At 53.3% G+C, this 20,627-nt stretch overlaps 1 protein-coding gene across 4 annotated transcripts in view; it reads right to left on the bottom strand.

Moving 5' to 3' along the window:
• Positions 1–20,627, bottom strand: part of RRBP1 (ribosome binding protein 1) — a 58,942-nt gene that overhangs the window by 25,733 nt on the left and 12,582 nt on the right. For 3 of the 4 annotated variants that reach the window (XM_073792584.1, XM_073792583.1, XM_033840151.2), the window contains exon 2: positions 10,123–12,184. In XM_073792584.1, coding sequence (XP_073648685.1) covers positions 10,123–12,163 — 2,041 coding nt within the window. In that variant the 5' untranslated portion in view covers positions 12,164–12,184. The remainder of the gene's footprint in view (positions 1–10,122; positions 12,185–20,627) is intronic. The other variant, XM_073792582.1, reaches the window with a different exon arrangement.

Below are 20,627 nucleotides of genomic sequence, written 5' to 3' on the forward strand. Positions count from 1 at the left end.
AAATGATAGCATTTGGGGTAACTGGGTTAAATGAAATATATTAAAATGAATTCCACGTGTCTCTCATTTGCCTTTTGTAGTGTGGCTCACAGTGTATTTCCAGCCCTGGGGCCCCAAAGCACCGCCTGCTGAAGCCCTGGCAGCCCCGTCCCTGCAGAGGCCCCAGAGTGACCATCCTCCTAGGCCCCAGGGCCCCTGCTGCACTGCCCCCCACCCACCTGGGGGAGGGGACACAGACCTGGATGACACAGCTACGCTTCCCTATGGAATGCCGCATCCTTCACGGCCACTACCCCAGTGGTCTCACAGATGCATTCCCTCCAGGAGGGCCCTGTGCACAGAATGTTCCTGAGAGTATTCTGGGAGTGTCATTCTAACACACGTTTGTTAAAACTTTCTCATGTAATTATACTAAATTGTATTAGATGTCCTAGTGAACAAAGTCACAAAAACCTGTAACAAGTGGAACACCCCAAAGCTATGTAACGGCAGAACTTAACTCTCCTCGCCCACCCCCCACAGAAACTTCCACGGCCTTCTCCATCCTCATACAAACACTGCAGCATTAGTTTTAGAGTAGAGAGATATGACTTGACTTTATTTCATTAAGGTAAGAACGGCGCCATATTTATTCACCCCAAATCGGGGAAAGTAAAACTGAAAGAAAGGAAAGTTCTGGGAACCAGAACTCTGGGCCTCACGTGAGTGGCATTTATTTCTGGGTTTCAAGGCCCACGAGACGGGCACGCTGACCCATACACAAAGGACTAACGTGTCCTCTGGCAAAGGCTCGAAGGCTAGAAATAATCCTTGGGGTTGTGAAATCTTAAGGCCCTAAGAGAAACTTGTCAGAGACTCAACGTCTATTCTGTGAAGCCACAGGCTTCACAAGGATCACGTAGCAGTGAACTCCCGTGAGAGAGAAGCAGCCAAGGCTCCGCCCACGTAGGTGAGTCTGAAATTCCAGGTACGGCCGGGCCGGAGGCCTGGGGGAGGAACCAGGCAGCAGAAGGGCACAGCGGCCGGGGAGGGCCAGCGTCTCACTGCTCTGGAGTAACCCGGGCTCCTGCCTGGCTGGGGACACAGTGAGCACCCCAAGCGCTGTGCCCTGCAGGGACGGGGCAGCCTCCCCTGAGCGGGTGGCCTTGGCCATGGTCCTTTCCCTCCAGGTGACAGCTCCCACGGGGTCCAGGCCAGAACCCGCAGGGCTGCGGACGCATCGAGGAGAGCTAGAAACGAGACTGCTGTGTGCCATCTCCTGACCTTCAGTGCTGACAGCTAACTCAGTGAAAAAAACCACCACGGAGCTGAACACATCCACGGGCCAATTCCGATCTGCAGGTCATCCCTGCCCTTGGGCTGTGGGCACCCTGGTCAGAGCAAGGCCCCTGGAGCCAGGTGGTCTGGGCTTGAATCTTGGCTCAGCTCCCTCCCACCTGTGCATCCTTGGGCAAGCAACTTCACCTCTCTGAGCCTGTTTCCTCATCTGTCAAATGCGGGCAACGGCAATGTGCTGGGCACAGGGTAAGCACGGCAGAACTGATCAACAGGGCCAGGAGCACCCCACACCCTGACCCCTCCTTGGGCGGACAGCGCCCCAGTGAGGAACTTGGGTGGGGAGGCAGGGGGTGAAGCAACTCTGCCTTCCTCTGCCCCCGCAGCTGGCGCTCACGCCCCCGTGGACAGAGCGCTGGGGCCCACGGCCCCTGCTCGCACCACTGTCTTTGCACACGAGGTCAAGCGGGCAGCACATTTAGGGAAATGAGGGGCCCTCTGCCTCCCTGGGCTCTGAGCGGAGAAGCACTCAGCGCTTGTATAACGTGCCTCAAACTCCCAAACTACGCTCCCTTTCGTGACCACGCCGGGAGGCTTAATCACCTAAAATTAGACCTGTCCTGCAAAAAGGGCTGAGGAGTCTCCCCTCTCACCGTCGACAGTGGGGTCTCAGCCACCAGGGACTTGGCGCTGTTTCAGCAGCAGCCCCTCCAGGTCCGGGCCCTGGAAGCCCTGCCTGCTCGTGCCTGGCTCAGCCAAGCGACAGGGGGCGTCAGAACAGCTGCAGGGACTGCACGCACACAGCTGTGATCGAGGGAGTTACTGCCAGGCCCTGGCACGGGCGTCAAGAGCTCCAGCTCCACTCCAGCTGCTGCTGCAGGTGCCTGGAAGCCCTGTGCAGATGGTCTCCAGACATGAAGTATGCACCTACTGTGTACCCCACAGTCTGCAAAATCCTGGAAAGGCCTGTGGGACTCCCAGCTGGGAGAGGGGAGGAGACCCCGGACACGGAATCAGGCAGCAGAGCCACAGGGCACCTGGGGAAGCAGCCACGGCAGCAACACCGGCGAGGCTTCTAACGCAGGAGGTGCTTGAGCCAAACACTACCAGGTGGAGAGCAGGAAGGGGAGGGAGTGGCAGGGATGACCCGAGGCTGGTGGAGCAGAGGCAGGTGGCACTGGCATGGGTCCCGGGGATCCGGGCTTCACCTCATGGGCAAAGGGGCAGTGCCTCAGAGTGAGCAACGTTTGCACTTGAGGACACCTGGGGGCCAAGGCTGGAGGCAGGTCAGGGAGGAGCCCAGGGCCGGGGCTGAGAGCACCCAGGAAGCGGGGTGGCGGTGACAACCTAGGGCTTGACAGCAGACACGGGTGGGGTCCTGGAGACCGGACGAGAACTCCAACGGCAAAGACGCTCACATCCCAGGGAGTGTCCAAACCGGTTCTGAACGCCTCCGCTCATACACACAGGTGCAGGCCGAACGGCAGCTGCTGGCTCGGGACCCTGCAGGGGCACCACCCCAACAGTGTGGGTGGGGGACCTGCACGCTCCCCCCAACAGGAAGCCAGACCCCAGCCTCGGGAAGCCCCCCAGGACATTCCCCAATCACCTGAGCCAAACTCAGGTCAAAGGCCAGGGCCCCAGGAAGGGCCCCTGCGCCTCCTGGAAGCCCAGCACTTCCCAAGCAATCGTCAGATTCAGAAACAGAGCCAAGCCCCCGACTCCTGCTGACCCCAAGTCCAGAGGGCGGCCACCGTGTCCAGAAACAAGGAACCTGGGCCACACCCCCAGCTGCACGTTCACGGACAGTGGCCGTGTAGGGTCCTCCCGAGTCTTCGGGAAAGCGACCCTTCGAGGCCCGCGACGGAAGATCCACCAAGTGTGTCAAGAGCTGGAGCTGCAGCTCCTGCCGCCCTCACAGCTGCTGGTCTGCACCACGGCGGTCCAGGGCAGCACACACGCGGCCGACCCCAAGCCCGGCTCAGGCTGAAGCCCAGCACTGCCCAGGGCTTCCGGCTCCCAACAGGGTGCAGGCCTCAGACCAGCGGCTGCACTGGACCCTGGCAATGGCGTTTTAAGTGCACTGGAGCAAAGGACAAATAATGTCAAGAGCAACCCTACCTGGGGCCTTTGAATCAGGCCTTTTCATTTGGCTGGAGAAAAAAGTAATCTCTTGACAAGCTGGGAGATTGGACACATAATGACATCTAATGGAGTTTTTAAAAAATCCTATAAATTGAATGACTGTATTTTTCTCTTTATACTTTTGCTTTTCCCCCCAAATTTTAACAAAATCAATTTTAAATCTGAAAAAAGAACTAAAACACATCACAGTATTTCTTAAAGAAATACAACCCCTGGAGGGCCTTTGCACAAGCTCCTTCCTCGGGCCTGAGGGGACCAGGAGGTCTGACCTACTGCCTGCAGGAAGGACGGGGGACGTACAACCTCAGCCTCCTGCCCTGGCAGTGACGGGAGCCACAGTGCCACCCCGTTTAAGAGGAGTGAACGGAGAGCCCTGGAAGAACATCTTCCAGCAGGTTCTCTGAGACGTGACACCAGACTCGCTTCCCCAGGGGATGTTTTGTTCTTTCAAAAAGAAGAAAGGGAAAAGTTGAGTTTGAAGAACTTACACAGAAAGTGAAAAAAATCTCAGGAGCTCTGCAGTTTTCTTCAGAGCTTCAGACCCCGAGAAACTGAGTTAAGTTCAAAAGAGAGGCTCAAACGTAATCTCCACACCCCACCTCTGTGCCTCGGCCTGTGCAGGAGGGGCAGCTGCTGGTGGTTGAGCCTGGGCGGGGGCAGGCGGAGACCCAGGCCCGGGGTCCCAACTCTCCCTTCTGGGAAGTCCTGAAACAGAGCTGAGCTTTGGTTTCTGCTGTCCTAAAACAGGTAAAAATACAAACCCACCTTAAAGGAAGTTGGGGGATAAATGCACAGAAAGAGCCCCTCCCCACACACCAGGCTGGAGCACAGTGGGGCCGGTTCCCCGGGACCCCGGCCTCAGGCACAGCAGCCCACGGGGGGTGGGGACAGCAGGAGGCAGGGGTACAGCTACTGTCCAGTCACACGGCTCAAGATGAGGCCCTGTGGGCCACAGACACCCCGACTGAAGGTCTCCTGGTGGGTCTGGCCCCTGTCCTGTTACATTACAGGACACGACCCTATTCCTGCATCTCCCGGGGTCCAGCAGCGGCAGGAGGCCTCTCACAGCACGGAGCTGACACCCCTAGGATGCCGCCAGGTCCCGGGTGCAGGAACTACCTTTCTCTCTCACCTGACCTCAGTCACCACCATCTGCTGGGTGCCCAGGGGCTGGGGCAGCCCAAGAAGCACTGGCCACTTCCCTTCCTCAACCTGCGCCCCCGAAGGAGCAGTTCTCTCTGCGGCTCAGAGGATGCTCAGGGCCCTGAGGTCAGGGCCCTGAGGTCAGGGCTGGGCTCCCTCCTGGCGCCCGAAGGGGTGGGACCTCCACTTTGGTACGAGGAGGGCCTGTTTCTCCAACTCACAGACAAAGAATGGAGTTTTGGTTTCTCTTCCATTAACAAGAATACGTGTGACAGAAAAACTGGAAAATGCAGAAGGGTGAAGGGAAGAAAATAAAATTCACCTACAGTCCTCCCCGCAAAGATGGCTCTTCTGCCCCGTGGACCTGTGAGCGCATCGGACTCAGCCGTCGTGGGATCGTGCGGGCCGGTCTGAGGGTAGGTACCTCCACCTCCTGGAGGCTGGCTGGGCCCTGACGTGATGGCCTCTGGCCCCTGGTAGATGGCACGCGTCCGTGTTAAGGGCCAGGGTCTGGCATGATGCTGGGCACAGAGTCCAAGAGGAGGGCCCCCCGGCCTCAGCCTTGCTCGGCAGTGATGCCCGCAAACCAAGCCCCCGTGGCAGCATGAGTCCCAGGGCTTGGGCCCAACTCAGTTTCCAGAAGGTGCCTCCTGTCCGGCCCAAGTCTGGGCATCCAGTTCCCCAGGCCTGGCCCGCACTGTGTTTGCGTGGACTCCCTTCCAGGAGCTGAGGAACGGCCCTGCCGAGAAGGTCCCAAACCACCCCCATGTCCGCTTGCTTCCTGGGCAAGAAGCGTGCTTTCCTTATGAACATGAATACTCGCCGCGGTGGCCCTCGGAGAACAAACCAGCAGAGGCCTGGACGGTGCAGCCGACTCAGAAGCTTCCGTTCTGGAAGTTTCCACTTCGTTATGATTCCGTGAATCCCCTCTTCTCCAGACACTGGGAAAAGAATCCGTGCTTCTGTTTCAAAACCAAGTGTTTTCCCGTAGTCCATACCTGGGCTCCTGACGGCCCTGAAATCGCCCCCATCTCCACGGGGCCACGTGAGCACCGAGGTCAGGTTGGGGGGGCGCTCACGTGGGCCCATCACCGCGGGAACCGTCCGCTGCACCAGGCCTCCAGAGGGTAAGGCAGATAGAGCTTGTCTTCCTAAATTAAAAAAGCACCCGCCTTTGGACTTAGCAGTTACCTATCTAGGAATTTACGTTATAGAGATACTCACCCAGTGATACATGTACGCCACTGTAGCATTAATTTCAGCAGCAAAAGAATGGCACACTGCTTCGTGGCATTTAAGTAAATGACGTTATGGTCACGCCGTGGGCTACAATGCAGCTGAAAGCGGCAGCCCCAGGGTGTACTGAGGAATAAAGGAGGCAAGTCCGTCTCTGCAACGCAGGCCCGCTGCGTGTGCCGTGTGATGAGCGGGGCATCGCCGGGGGCCCCCCGGGAGGTCGGCGGTGGCTGCGATGGAGTGGAGAGGAAGACTCTCAATTCTTACCTTCCACGCTTCCATACTGTATGAATTTTGTTTGCTGGAAGCACGCATTTACACAATAAATTTAAGAAAGGATTAGGAAGGTGGGTGTCCATGTCAAGTCTGGTCAGACCTGTCACACAGCCTCAATTTGCTCCTGTAGGAAGATCAGATCAGAAGTTCCGGAATAGCTCCAACTCGGGCCTGCGGAAGCGTGTCCTGTGCCCGCTCTCCTCTGGGGCTCCTGTCAGCGGAGGCCCTGCTGGGACAACCGGGTGTCAGGACAACTGCGGGAGCCACCCCAGCTCCAGGGCTGCTCTTGCTGCTGACATGCCACGTGTGTGGGCTAGCCACAGGCTCTGGGAGCTCTCTCACGGTTTCCGTGATGCGGGGCGACGGGGAGCTCACTGCCACCCCACTCAGGACACAGACAGAACAAAGACGGAGGAACTCCTGACGCCACCACAGGGCTGCAAAGACAAGTCCATTTTCACGGGGCCTCCTGCAAGGTGACCCAAGAGGCCCCCTCATTCCCGATGGCTCTTGTTTAGAAAAGCTTTGTCCAGTAGAACCTTCTGTGCTGATGGAGATGGTCTTCATCTGCACTGTCCAAACAGGTAGCCACTGGCCCTGTGGAACTACTGAGACCTTGAGTGCGGTTTTCACTCTGACCTTTTGATTGATTTGAATGTTAACTGGCCCCACGTGACCAGCAGCTCCCGTACTGGTCAGCGCAGCCCCAGAACCTAGCTCTCTGGTGCCAACGGTTAAACCTCGTGGCCCTGGACCCTCCCCTGCCCGAGCCCGGGTCCCCTCCCCCAAGCTCCCTCCCCGGCCTGCTCCGCACCAGCGACACAGACCCCCCCCAGCCATCTCCCTCATCCCCGCGGCATGGTCATCAGGACACCTCACCCCCCAAGGCATTCACACCTCCAGGCCCCTGAGCTTCTGGATGCCCAGGGCCAGCCAGCCAGTGGGGATCTGTCCACAGTTCCCTCGAGGGTATACCCGTGGCCCTGAAGAAATGGAGTGTGCAGCCCCCAAACCGACTGAGTCCTGGCTGGCAGGCAAGGAGGTCAAGGGCAGGCAGCCGGGGGTCAAGGGAGGAGCACGGAACACGAGGTGTAACTAAGTGAAGGGAACGCGGCCTGCTTCTCACTGGGCAGTGCGGCCACAGGGGCCAAAAGCTCGATGTGAGTCAGATGAACGGGACCCCAAGCTCCACAAACAAGCTGTGACTGCAAGGGCAGTGGGGGCCGGTTCCATGAGCCACGGGAAAGGCCGAGCCACCCGTCCACACCCGTCCTCGCACCCTCAACCACCATGGCTGTGGCGGACATGGCTCAGCGGGGAATGCGGGGCAGTCAGAGCGACAGGTTCACTCTGCCCTTGGGAAGCGGTCCTTCACAGGCGCAGCTGCAAGGCTGCTCGAAGCCAAGCCCTTACAGAAAGAGCCCACCTCCCTTTCCTGCCCCCACCCTCAGGAGACTCGGGGCCCTGACCATCACTGCAACAGCACCGGCATCTCCGGGAGCCGCTTAGACATGCAGCACCTCGGGCCTCACTGGGAACCACTGAGTCTTTATCTTAACAAGACCCTGCACGTCAAAGCCTGAGAAGCCCTGCCCTGGGGGGATCTCCACGGAGACGGTGGGGGTGGGGTGGGAGGGCAGCGGCGGACAGGGGCCTGCATCCACTTCGAGGGTCCACCAACCGTGGGAAAATGGGGGAAAGCACACGGGGCACGTCCAGGAAAATGAAAAACCGCAAGCACATCCCCCACATTTCCAACTCTTCAGAGTTGAAGACAAGCAATTCACCGCTCAAGTGTCACATCACCCGCAGGCCACCGGTGTGGCTGCGCTCTCTCTGCGGCCTGTCCGTGTGCTACGTGGCTGGCCGTGTGGCCCAGCGCCCCACCCTTTGTGATTTTCTCCCTGCAACCTCGGAGTCACGGCCTCCTGCCACGAGTTGATCAGTACTAATTTCGGCCATCTTTCCTATTTTCCAGGGTTTGATTTCTTTTTACGTTAACTCCAATATGATACACACCTGACATTTTCACAGGGACTAAGCAGACCCTTCCAAACCTTAAACATCCTGCCTAGGATCACTGCCTTGACCTGTCCCCTCCCCGCCCTGAAGCGCAGGTGAGATACAGTCTAGTTAGGACCACTCTCTTCCCTGACCTGCTGGCCTCACTCCAGCACCCTACTGTAATTACAATAGTTTGGGACTGTGTTCACACATCAGACAGAACCGGCCTTCCAATAGCCACTTAAAAGGCTATTCAGTATTCTTACTTATTCTTCCCTCCAGGGGGGACTTTTAAGCCCACTGAAATTTTGGCAGGAAGAATAATAAACTACTAAGTTAACTTGGGAGTGACTATCATTTTATCTGCAATATTTAATCTTTCTTATCCTGAATCATGGTATTTTTTCTGTTCAAATTTCCTCTTATACCACCTCAGGCGAGCTGCTCTGTGGGTTCACACAGGTCGTTAAGTTAGGTCTTCCTCCCAACAAGGTTCTTTATTACCTGCAAATTAGGACAATTTTGCCTTCCTTTCTAATATTATCATGTTTCTGTTTCATACCTTACTTCAATGGCCAAAGCCCTACACAGTAACGATGACCACAGGAAGGTCTAGTCTGAACACACCTGATGCGCGAGAAGCCAGAGAACAGGCAGCTCTCACCTGCATCCCCGTCTTCTGCCTCGAATGCCCTCCTCCCAGGGTCAAGTGGAGCATCACCGTGAAGAGAGGGCAGCGTGCTCTCCCTCCGCCACGGAGTCAGGGTTGAGGCTGAGCGCCTGGGTTTTCAAAGGGCCTGAGAGGCTGACATGGCCTGTGGGGCAAGGTGGGCCAGTCCCTGACCCTCACATGGGACGAGTGTTGCCTGAGTAAATGTCCCCCCAGAAGTTGGGGCGGAGGAAACAGCAAAGCAGATACAACTTCACAGAGGGAAAAAACGTAGGGCCCTGCCTACCTGGCACAGGTCCAAACGTTTCAAAGCCCCTAATGTACCTCACCAAGACAAATGCAATTAATTTTCCAAATCAACTAATGGCTAATCTAAGAAAGAAAGAAATCTAGAGAGAAAGAGAAGAAGAGAGAGAGAGAGAAAGGGAGGGAGGGAGGAAGAAAACATCAGACTACTGTATCAAGTGAGTGATGAATATGAAACAGGAACTCGCGGGCCCAATTTCTACAGTAATCCATACTAAAAAGATAACGGACATTCATGTTCTACATTATCTAATATATGTATCTGATACATAATGTCTATTTTAATGTGCTATTAATGCTCCATTACATAACGGGGGTGGGGGGTAGCGAAGAGGGAAAACTGGGAGGCAGGGGTGTGGATGCCATTGTTTCTCAGAAACGTCATCCTACTGCTACTCATGCAACAAACATCTAGAAAAGAACAAAGCTATGCTAAAGCACCAGGTGAGGTAAGAACGCAGAACAGGCTGACAGAACGCAGCCAGACGTTTGAGAAAGACTGCAAGACACGGAACTGTCCTAGACTGGGTGGTGGATGGAGTCACTGCTCCTAATTCCTCACCCCTCCTCAACTCACACCTTTTCCCAGGTCACTCCGCAGTCCCTCCCACTGGGGACAGTAGACTTCCTGCCCCTTGACTCAGGCTCAGTCTCATGGCCTGCTCTAGCCAACAGGATGCTGGTTTGAGCAGTGCCCTTTCACAGCTCTGCCAAAACCATGGGAGGGCCTCTGCCCTCGAGAGTCACTGATGCCTCGGCCAGGGCCCCAGAAGTAGCACATAGAAGAGACCTATGTTCAACCTGCAGCAGGAGCTGAACCAGTTAAACTGCAGCATGAAGCAGAGCCACCAGCCGAGATAACCCCAACCAGTCAACCTCCAGCCAAGTCAACAGAAACATGAGCAGGAATAAACGACTGACACTGTGAGACCCTGAATTCTGGGATGTTTGTTATGCAGCCATGTGGCGATAGCTGACTGATACAGATGGCTTCCCCAAAGGGAATCCATAAGCCACTTAAAGACTGCTTTTCCCTCCAAAGTCATAAAGAAATCAAAGCTACTCACCAGGCTCACCTTTCTTCTTAGACCCAGACTTCTTCTTCACAGGAGCTTCTTGCTTTTGTGCCTCCTGGCTCTGGACCATATCTGCATTTTTGCCCTGCATAGGAGCTGACTCTGCCTTTTTACCCTGGTTGGCAGATGCATCCACCTTTTTGCCCTGGTTGGGGGACCCTTCTGACTTTCTGCCCTGGTTCAAGGTTCCCTCTGCCTTTTTGCCTTGATTGGGGGCCCCCCCTTCTGCTTTTTTCCCCTGGTTTGCAACACCCTCCGCCTTTGTGCCCTGATTAGCAACCGAATCTGCCTTTTTGCCCTGATTCTGGCCCCCCTCTGCTTTCCTGCCCTGGTTGGGGGTTCCCTCTGCCTTCTTCCCCTGGTTCTGGGCCCCCTCTCCCTTCTTGCCCTGGTTCTGGGGCCCCTCTGTCTTCTTGCCCTGGTTGGGGGCCCCCTCTGTCTTCTTGCCCTGGTTCTGGGCCCCCTCTCCCTTCTTGCCCTGGTTCTGGGGCCCCTCTGTCTTCTTGCCCTGGTTGGGGGCCCCCTCTGTCTTCTTGCCCTGGTTGGGGGCCCCCTCTGTCTTCTTGCCCTGGTTCTGGGCCCCCTCTGTCTTCTTGCCCTGGTTGGGGGCCCCCTCTGTCTTCTTGCCCTGGTTGGGGGTCCCCTCTGTCTTCTTGCCCTGGTTCTGGGTCCCCTCTGTCTTCTTGCCTTGGTTGGGGGCTCCCTCTGCCTTCTTGCCCTGGTTGGGGGCCCCCTCTGTCTTCTTGCCCTGGTTGGGGGTCCCCTCTGCCTTCTTGCCCTGGTTGGGGGCCCCCTCTCCCTTCTTGCCCTGGTTGGGGGCCCCCTCTCCCTTCTTGCCCTGGTTGGGGGCCCCCTCTGTCTTCTTGCCCTGGTTGGGGGCCCCCTCTGTCTTCTTGCCCTGGTTCTGGGCCCCCTCTGCCTTCCTGCCCTGGTTGGGGGCCTCCTCTGTCTTCTTGCCCTGGTTGGGGGCCCCCTCTCCCTTCTTGCCCTGGTTGGGGGCCCCCTCTCCCTTCTTGCCCTGGTTCTGGGCCCCCTCTGTCTTCTTGCCCTGGCTCTGGGCCCCCTCTGTCTTCTTGCCCTGGTTCTGGGCCCCCTCTGTCTTCCTGCCCTGGTTGGGGGTCCCCTCTGTCTTCTTGCCCTGGTTGGGGGCCCCCTCTATCTTCTTGCCCTGGTTGGGGGCCCCCTCTGTCTTCTTGCCCTGGTTGGGGGCCCCCTCTGTCTTCTTGCCCTGGTTGGGGGCCCCCTCTGTCTTCTTGCCCTGGGTGGGGGCCCCCTCTGTCTTCTTGCCCTGGTTCTGGGTCCCCTCTCCCTTCTTGCCCTGGTTCTGGGCCCCCTCTGCCTTCCTGCCCTGGTTCTGGGCCCCCTCTGCCTTCCTGCCCTGGTTGGGGGCCCCCTCTCCCTTCTTGCCCTGGTTCTGGGCCCCCTCTGCCTTCTTGCCCTGCATAGCACTGGTGGCAGAGGCACTGCCCTTGGCACCCACTGGGGACACAACCACCATAGGGACCTCCTTGGGAGCGGCTTCCAAAATGGCAGCCTTTGAGGCAAGAACCTGGATGGAATTTACTACAGAACTGACTGCTGGTTCCACCTTTGCCACTTTTTTCTCCTTCTTCTTTTTGTCCTTAGGGGAAGAAGCCGGCTTCTCCTGGGGCATGGCTGGTACCGTGGCTACAGGGGGAATGACCACGGGGGACTGGACGGGGGTTGGAGCCACTGCCACTGCAGGCGCCCGCACTGCGTCCTTGGGGAGGATGGTCACGTTGGGGCCTGGCTCATGGTCAGGTATCTTCCCGTTGGGTTTCTCGTCCTTTTTCTTGGTCTTTCCTTTCTTCTCCACTGTTTTCTCCTTCTTTTTCTTCTCCACTTTCTGGTGGTGAGTTTTCGCCATCTCCCTGCGCTGGTTGGCTAGAGCTTCTTCATACGACGTCTCCTTCATGGAGAACGTCGACACCAGGAAGATGCCGATGGCGGAAACAACCATGAATCCACCAAAGACCACAACCCCCAAGGTCTGGGTGTCGTAAATATCCATCCTGGCTTGCTTTCCTTTCACCTGCCAAATACATACATGTCAATTATTTTTTGTAGAAACTGAGGTATTCAACAAGCACCAACCCCACCCCTAACACCTGACTTACGGTTTCACTAATTCTTCAGACTGATAAAGTGAAGGAAGAAACAAACTCAGGCCATCTCCGATGTCACCCATTCTCCCCGCCCCCTTCAGAAGTGAGCAACTCTTACGTAAGATATTCCATTAGTGCCGGGACATACGAAGCCATGGAGAGACAGCAGCGAGGAGCTCTATAATCAGGGCACATAACACCCAGGAGACTCAGATGCCATGCTCCCAGTTCACGATGTTCCTCACGGCAGGGGTCAAAGATGCACATGAACACAAGCACCGGCCAGGTGTGAGACAACTGGGAGTAGTGAGGACTGTGGCAAACTGCCCCACTACATTAGGGCCAGGTGACGCCCAGCCACAGCTGATTACTGTAGACATGCGGGCACCGTGTTGAGAGATCTTTCGCTTTCTCACATTAGGACAGAAAATTTTTTTTTGCTTAACGTGAAGCTGACTGATTTTAAAAATACCATGTGAGTCAAACCAAACACGGCTGCCGGCTCTCAGCCACAGCGTCCAGGCCAGCAGGCCCTTGCGAGCCATCTGACTCTGCTGCCTCCATTTCCTCCAGTGCTGATAAACACAGCTACCCAGGGCCAAAGATGAGAACCCATGCATTACAATCCGGAAAGGTGATCAAAAGTTGGTGAGGAAAAATGGCCTTTAGCCAGTGACAGCTCCGAAGAGCTATGCAACCTGCAAACTTGCACATTAGGAAACAGGAAATACCAGTCTTGGGAAGCCGACCAAGTAAGACTCCAGGTTTGGAATTTCACATCCAGAGGCTGCAAAGAGGGAGGAGGACAGTGTCACCAGGTCCACTCCTCGCCCTGGGGAGGGGACCCTTTGCCTGATGACAAACTCCCAATCAAGAGGATGAACCATCCCTTCTTGCTGGCTGGGGACCAAAGTCCATAGGGTCAGAGGTGGCCAGGTCCACACCCATCAGCTGTCAGCCGGGCTAAATCTGACTTCAGTGAGAAACTCCAACAGGCTCATTTCTTGGATACATTCAACTTTTATCAACTAATATTGATGCTACTACAATCATATTCCAGTCCCCTGAACTGGGGAGTGAGAAACAGCTCCCCCAGGAGGACAAGCAGTGGACCTGAGAAGGGAACGCAATGGTGAGGTGGGGGAGGAAGGCAGCAAGGGGGAGAGCTGAACGGCCCCCGGGTCCCCAGAGCACAGTTTCTCCGTCTTTCTACAGAACCCTTGCGGGAAGAGGGTGGAACGCGCTCTGCTCTCCACGGTGGTAAGTCCCTCAGCTGCGGCTGTGACACTTACTTCACCCAGACTGTCGCCGGGCCTGCAGCTCCAGGTCAAGCTCCACATTCCACTCCTCAGGCCCGAGGTGGACTCCTGGGGCAGCGGGTTCTGACCCCGGGCCATGGGTTCTGGCAGCGAGATACACAGCCAGGGCCCCTCACACATGACAGTCAGGAGAGGTCACCCCACACGAGCCCTTCGGGATCCTCGCAGCCAAGTGTGCAAAAGGCCTGGAGGGGGGTCCCGTGGGTGGGAGGACAGGGACAAGAAGCTGGAACGTTCCAGGCCCCGTTCTAACCCCGCTGCTTGGAGGGCGTCCACCAACTGAAACTCCGGGTCCTCACAAGCACCCCTCAGAACTTCGCCAACGTGGACACGTTTCAGGTACAAAGCAACACCATAATCACTATATCCATCCTATTCAGATGACAAAAACCCTTTGACCTTCTGTACAGCACAGGGAACTCTACTCAATGCTCTGTAATGACCTACATGGAAAAAGAATCTGAAAAAGAATGGATACAAAACTCCTTTGAAACACCCCTTCTCCAGAGGCAGCACCACGCCAGGGGCCCGGGTCACCCTGGCTGAGGGTCCGTAAGCCCCGGGTGGCGTCCCCAACAAGCCCTGGAGGTCGGGTCCCCTGGAGTCCCAGGGCCACCACCCCCACGATGGGCGCCTGCCCCCCACCGTGGGCTCTGCAGATGTGTGGTTTGGTTAGAAAAGCCACGGTTGAAAAGTCAGCTTTGACTCTCAAGTTAGGCAAACACGGGATACAAAAATATATTCTCTGTCAGGGGCAGAGTGGAGAAAAGCCAGCTGGGAGAGCACTTCCCTCCGCAGTGGACAGACAGATATCTGAGTCCATCACAGATGTGTCTTCCCAGCTTTGCAGGACCGCTGCTCCAGAAAGAAATTGTATCCCCACCACTAACTCCTGAGTATGAGTTTCTTTGAAAGGACGCTTTCACAGGAAGATGAAAAGCCCTAGATTTGTGGTAACTCAGTGAAACAGTGAAGGCTCAGGACACATCACCATCATCACGGACAGCCAAGAAGTCGAGGTGGGAGCCGCCTTCCCGCTGCCCCGCAGAGTCAGCTCCTGCTCGAGGGGCGGGAGTACCACCGGTGCTCACAGGCACAGCAAAGCCAGCGATGCCTCAAGGACGCTCTCAAGGTCAGCCTTCAAGGTCGGCCTTCTGGCGCTTCGCTTCTGAAATCCCCACCATGGTAAAAGGCCCCCAGAGGGAATCTCCCGCAGGGTTTCCCCAAGGGCCGTGCCCAGGAGGGCAAAGAATCCGGCCAACCGTGCCACTGCATCCTGTGTGGGCTGACCACAAAGAACCTGCACTCCGTCAATCCCGGAAACCTCTATGAAATGCGCACTCTTATTTACTATGGCCAGTCCGCTTAGAGTGCAAAGCAGAAAGGTGAAGGCCTGCCAGGGCAGGGGGCAGAAGACTCCCCCGAGGCTCGGGGACCGCTCCCAGGCTTGGCCGGCTGACATGCCCTGGGCCACCTCGGGGCTCCTCAGAGAATGGCTTTCCTCTGCTCCTGGGAGTAAGGACTCGGGAACAGAAGTTAAGTGGATGCCCCAGGCACGGACTACATTTGCTGATTCGTGTGGCCCGACCTGGCTTGTCCAGTCTGGCCAGTTCAGTCCAACTTGGCAATGGGGATTTGGGGACGTTTTGCGAAAAGGGCCCTCAACAGCACCGCTGGGGCGGGGTCTCATCACTCTCCAGCTGCTCCTCGGGGGCCACTTGTGGGCACTTGGAGAAGCCACGGCAGGGGAGCGAGACGAAGCCTCCCGACTGAGCCCAAGCCCCATCTCCTGGGCGGTAGGTGACTTACCAGGAAGGCACAACCCAAAACACAACGACAATAAAATGGAGACACTAGCAGGTGCGGCTGCATCAGGATCACTGTCTCCTTGTTTTTGTAAATATTATGAAATATTTCAAATATACGGAAGATTAAGAAAAATATCATGAACGTCCATTTACCTACCACCCAGGTTTAGCAAATCCAAACATCTTTCCCCATTTACTTTAGATACATATATGTAGTATCTCATCCTTCTCTCCAGAGAGAACCAATACTCAGAACGCCACCACTTCCACACGCGTGCGGGTGCTTACACATGTCCAGCACCGCTACGGTGAGGGCTGTGTGAGACACCACTGCGGGCATCACCTGGCAGCATTTCATCCTCTAGGACACACCGCAGGGCCCAGGGCTGCTCCCCCAGGGCAGTGCCGCGAGCTCCGCCCTCTGCGGCCCGCACCATCTCCTCCTGCACTCACACCCGGCTGCGGCCCCACGTGCCTCCCATGGTGAGCTGCCCTTCATGCTGCTTCCACGACGTTGTCTGCTCATACCCTTGGCCCATTTTCTAAAGGGTTGTCTTTTTCCCTCATTTGTAGGTGCCCTTTACACATTTGGATATTAACCATTTGTATCCAAGTCTGCGGTTTCTTTTTCAACCAATTTTGTTTGAAAAATTGTTTCACTGTTTTGTTTCACAGTGTTTTCTTGTTTCATTGCTACCACCCCAGAGTCAAAGAGAACCTGTTTCCTTTTCCTTTTTTTAAGGAAAAATCTGTTGCTATCCTTTAAATCTAAATAATTACTCAGTTGTGTTGGAGAAAGGCAACGCATTCCTAGGAGTCAAAACGCAAAAGGAACAAAGGGGTTGATACCGAGTGAAAACCTCCCTTACACCCCTGACTCTCAGCCACCCAGGTTCCAACCACTGGGAGAGAAGTCCTTTCACTGTTTATTTCCTTCTACAAACTTCAGAACACTTTTCATAGCTGGGTTTCTAATCACCTGGGATCTACTCTGGCATAGGAAAGGAAACAGGGTCAGCTTCCCCCACGGCTTAAGTTACCCAGCGCCCCTTCCGGACTGGTCCATCCCCGCCACCCCCCGACTTTTACAGCCTCCTCTGTCCCATCTGGTTTGCAGTACACGTGGATCCCTCCTCACCGGACTCACACTTTGTTCCACCTAAATGTTATTTACGCCCTGCGTCAATACTACATTTTGGTCTATGCATCCCTTCCAAAAATTCTACTGGAACTTTTATTTGAAACACACTGAATTTACAGGTGAACATGGGGAGAGCCAATGCTGTATACTATGGGAGCTGTTGGTGAATGGAGCGTGTAGCACTCCACTTATTTCAATGTTCTTTTATACTTGCAGGGAGCTTTTATGATCTTCTCTATAGAAGTCTTACACATCTTTTTTGTTGTTGTTAAGGTTATTGCTATTTTTAAATGTACTAGAAAAAGATATCTTTTTCTTTTTCTAGCTACAGACAACCAGCAAAGTTATTCATTTTTGCGTGTGTGTCGTTTACCCAAATATTAAGCTAAACTCTCATCAAATCCAGGAGTTTGTGGATCCTCTTCAAGAAAAATCACCTGTGAAAAGAGTAATTTCTTGCTTTCTAATCCACACCATCGCTTCTCTCTCGTCTCACAGAGCCGGCTCCAGGCTCGCTGGTCTCACGGCCAGGTCTCCACTTCTGATCCTTCACTGTTAGATGCTGTGTTGACTGTAGGCTTTTGGTAGAAACCTTTGATCAGGTTAAGCTATCTTATGTTCCTAGTTACCTTTCCTTTTTTAATAGGGTATTTTAGCAAATGCTTTCTCTTTACCACTTGACATTTAATCTGAATTGGATTGAATTAAAAGAATATATTCTAATGTTAACTCACAGGTGGTTCTGATGGTGTAAACACTTCTTGACGGTGGGTCTTTTCTTTTCTAATCCCTCACTAGATTTGGTCTGTTCACATTTTTATGTGGGATTCGGGTGGCTGTGCTGTCAAGCGGGGCAAGTCAGAGCTCATTCTCAGACTGTTCTTACGCAGTCTTGGTAGCAAGGTCACTTCAGTCCCGTAAGATGAGCTACAATCTCTTTTCCTCCATCCTTTGTAGGTTCACAAGAACTTGCCTGTAAAACTGTCAGAATCTGGTTTTTCGAGATCTGTTCTTGGAGGGGGGAGAGTGGGTAGAGAGCTGATTTTTCTTTAACTGAAGTATAGTTGCTGTATATTATATAAGTTACAGGTATACAATACAGTGATTCACAATTTTGAAAGGTTTTTAAAGTATAAACCTACTCCATTTATAGTTATTATAAAATATTGGCTATACTCCCCATGTTGTACAATAGACCCTTGTAGCTTATTTTATATCTAATAGTTGTGCCTCTTAATCTCCTACCCCTCTCTCGCCCCTCCTCGCTTCCCTCTCCCCACTGGCAACCACTAGTTTGTTCTCTATACTGTGAATCTGCTTCTTTTTTGTTATATTCACTAGTTTGTTGTATTTTTTAGATTCCACATATAAGTGACATCATACGGTATTTTTCTTTCTCTGTCTGACTTATTTCACGTCGCACAATACCTTCTAGGTTCACCCATGTTGTCGCAAACGGCAAAATTTCATTCTTTTTTTATGGCTGAGTAGTATTCCATCATATACGTATATATAAATATATATGCGATATATATATCACATCTTTTATTCATTCATCTGTTGATGGACATTTAGGTTGTTTCCATGTCTTGGCTATTATAAATAGTGCTGCTATGAACACTGGGGTGCATGTATATTTCTGAATTAGTGTTTTTGTTTTTTTCAGATATATACTCAGGAGTAGGAGTGCTGGGTCATACTGTAGTTCTATTTTTAGTTTTTTGAGGAACCTCCACACTGTTCTGTTTTCCACAGTGGCTGCACTAATTTACATTCCCACCAACAGTGTATGAAGGTTCCCTTTGGCAGAGAGCTGATTTTTAATTGCTATTTCAATTTCAATGATGATTCCAGAACCAGCTTTTGGGTTTGTGATCCAATCTATATAATTAATTTTCATTATTCCTTCCTCCAACTTCCATTGGTTTATACTGTTCTAACTTCTTGACATGAACCTCCCTGATCATGGCTTTATCAGTTTCTCCTGGAAATCTGTTGATTTGTGCTTTATTTGGAGGGCATCTGTTAGGTGAATATAAGATCAGAATTGTTACATCTTTCTGATAAAGTGCCTACTATTTTTTCCTTTATTATAAAGTGATTTTTTTTTTTTTTTTTTTTTGGTGGTACGTGGGCCTGTCACTGCTGTGGCCTCTCCTGTTGCGGAGCACAGGCTCCGGACGCGCAGGCTCAGCGGCCGTGGCTCACGGGCCTAGCTGCTCCGCGGCATGTGGGATCTTCCCGGACCGGGGCACGAACCCGTGTCCCCTGCATCGGCAGGTGGACTCTCAACCATTGCGTCACCAGGGAAGCCCCTAAAGTGATCCTCTTTATCCCTAATAATGATCCTTTTTTTTCCCACTTCATTCTGATTGTATGTCTGAATACACTACTATGTGTAAAATAGACAGCTAGTGGGAACCTGCTGCATAGCACAGGGAGCTCAGCTCGGTGCTCTGTGATGACCTAGATGGATGGGATGGGGGGGATATATGTATATATATATAGCTGATTCACTTTGTTGTACAGCAGAAACTAACACAACATTGTAAGGCAATTATACTCCAGTTAAAAAAAAAAAGTTATGCCAATTTTGGGGGGGTTAATATTGGCCTAGAATCATTTTCTGTTCTCCACATGCAACCTTTCTGGGTTCACATGTTCTAAGTGGAGCTCTTAAAAGCAGCATATAGCTGGATTTTATTGTCAGACCAGCATGGCAATTTGCTTTCTTAACTGGTACGGTTAGTTCACCAACATCTACTGTGATTGCCTACGTATCTGGACTCATTTATACCCTTATTTTGTTACTCCTATTTACAATACTTTTTCTTTGCTTATTCCCCCTTTATTTATTTATTTATTTGCATTCCACTGGACATCTTTTCCTCTGTGTTTGAAAGTTACTCTTCTGTTCTTGTGTGTGTCTGTGTGCAAGCGCTCTTTTAAAAAACTGTAATTAATGGGCTTCCCTGGTGGCGCAGTGGTTGAGAATCTGCCTGCTAATGCAGGGGACACGGGTTCGAGCCCTGGTCTGGGAGGATCCCACATGCCGCGGAGCAACTAGGCCCGTGAGCCCCAACTACTGAGCCTGCGCGTCTGGAGCCTGTGCTCTGCAACAGGAGAGGCCACAACAGTGAGAGGCCCACGCACCGCGATGAAGAGTGGCCCCCACTTGCCGCAACTAGAGAGAGCCCTCGCACAGAAACGAAGGCCCAACATAGCCATAAATAAATAGATAAATAAAAAATTTTAAAAAAACTGTAATTAAAATGTCTTTTCCCCTTACGTTCTCCTAACATACACACCTGACACTTCCCAGGAGCCTTGGTGCTCCACCCACTTCTCCCTCACACATACTTGGGCGACCTGCGGGTGCTTGGAGTTCCAGACACTCGTGTTAAATTACCCAAACGGTTCCCAGTCTGCTGCTGGCCACTGCTTCGTGCACCTCACGCCTTCTTTTGAGTCTCCCCAAAGCACGTCCTCGACTACTTGCTTCAGCAACAGTCTCCTCTTGATAAACACCCGCAGTCCTCACAGCCCTGGAAGGACTTCTTTCCTTCACCCTCGCTCTGCATGAATGGATTAACTGGGTCCACAGTCCCGTGCTGACAGTTATTTTCTCTCACCACTTTGAAGACATTATCTTATCTGTCTTCTGGCTTTTTTGGTTGGCAGCCGTGGCAGGGTGTGTGCTTACTATGGAAAAACATGTTGTTGAGCTGTCATTCCTTTGTAATAACTTTTAAAAATACCTCCTCGCTTTTAAGCTCCATCTTTGGGGTTCCAAGCCTTTACCAATGCCTTTAGACGTGTTATTTATTTTTATTATCTTAGGCTCACTGTGCTTTCTCATGTTTTTCACCAGTTCTGGAAAGCCCTTGGCCACTCAGTTCTCTGGAGATTTCCTTGCTCCTGTTTCTTTGTGGTAGAAGTCCTAACTAGACCTCAATCTCTCTGTGCTACCACTCGGACATACGCTCCACTTTGCCAATTGTCTCTTCAGCTGAATCTAACCAGTTCTATAATCAGTCCTTTGAGTTATTCTATTTTTTTTCAAGTTCGCCTTGTTTTTTCCCTGGTGTTATTTTTTCCCATT

This window comes from Tursiops truncatus, chromosome 15, assembly GCF_011762595.2.
Source record: "Tursiops truncatus isolate mTurTru1 chromosome 15, mTurTru1.mat.Y, whole genome shotgun sequence".
NCBI classification, from domain to species: Eukaryota; Metazoa; Chordata; class Mammalia; order Artiodactyla; family Delphinidae; genus Tursiops; species Tursiops truncatus.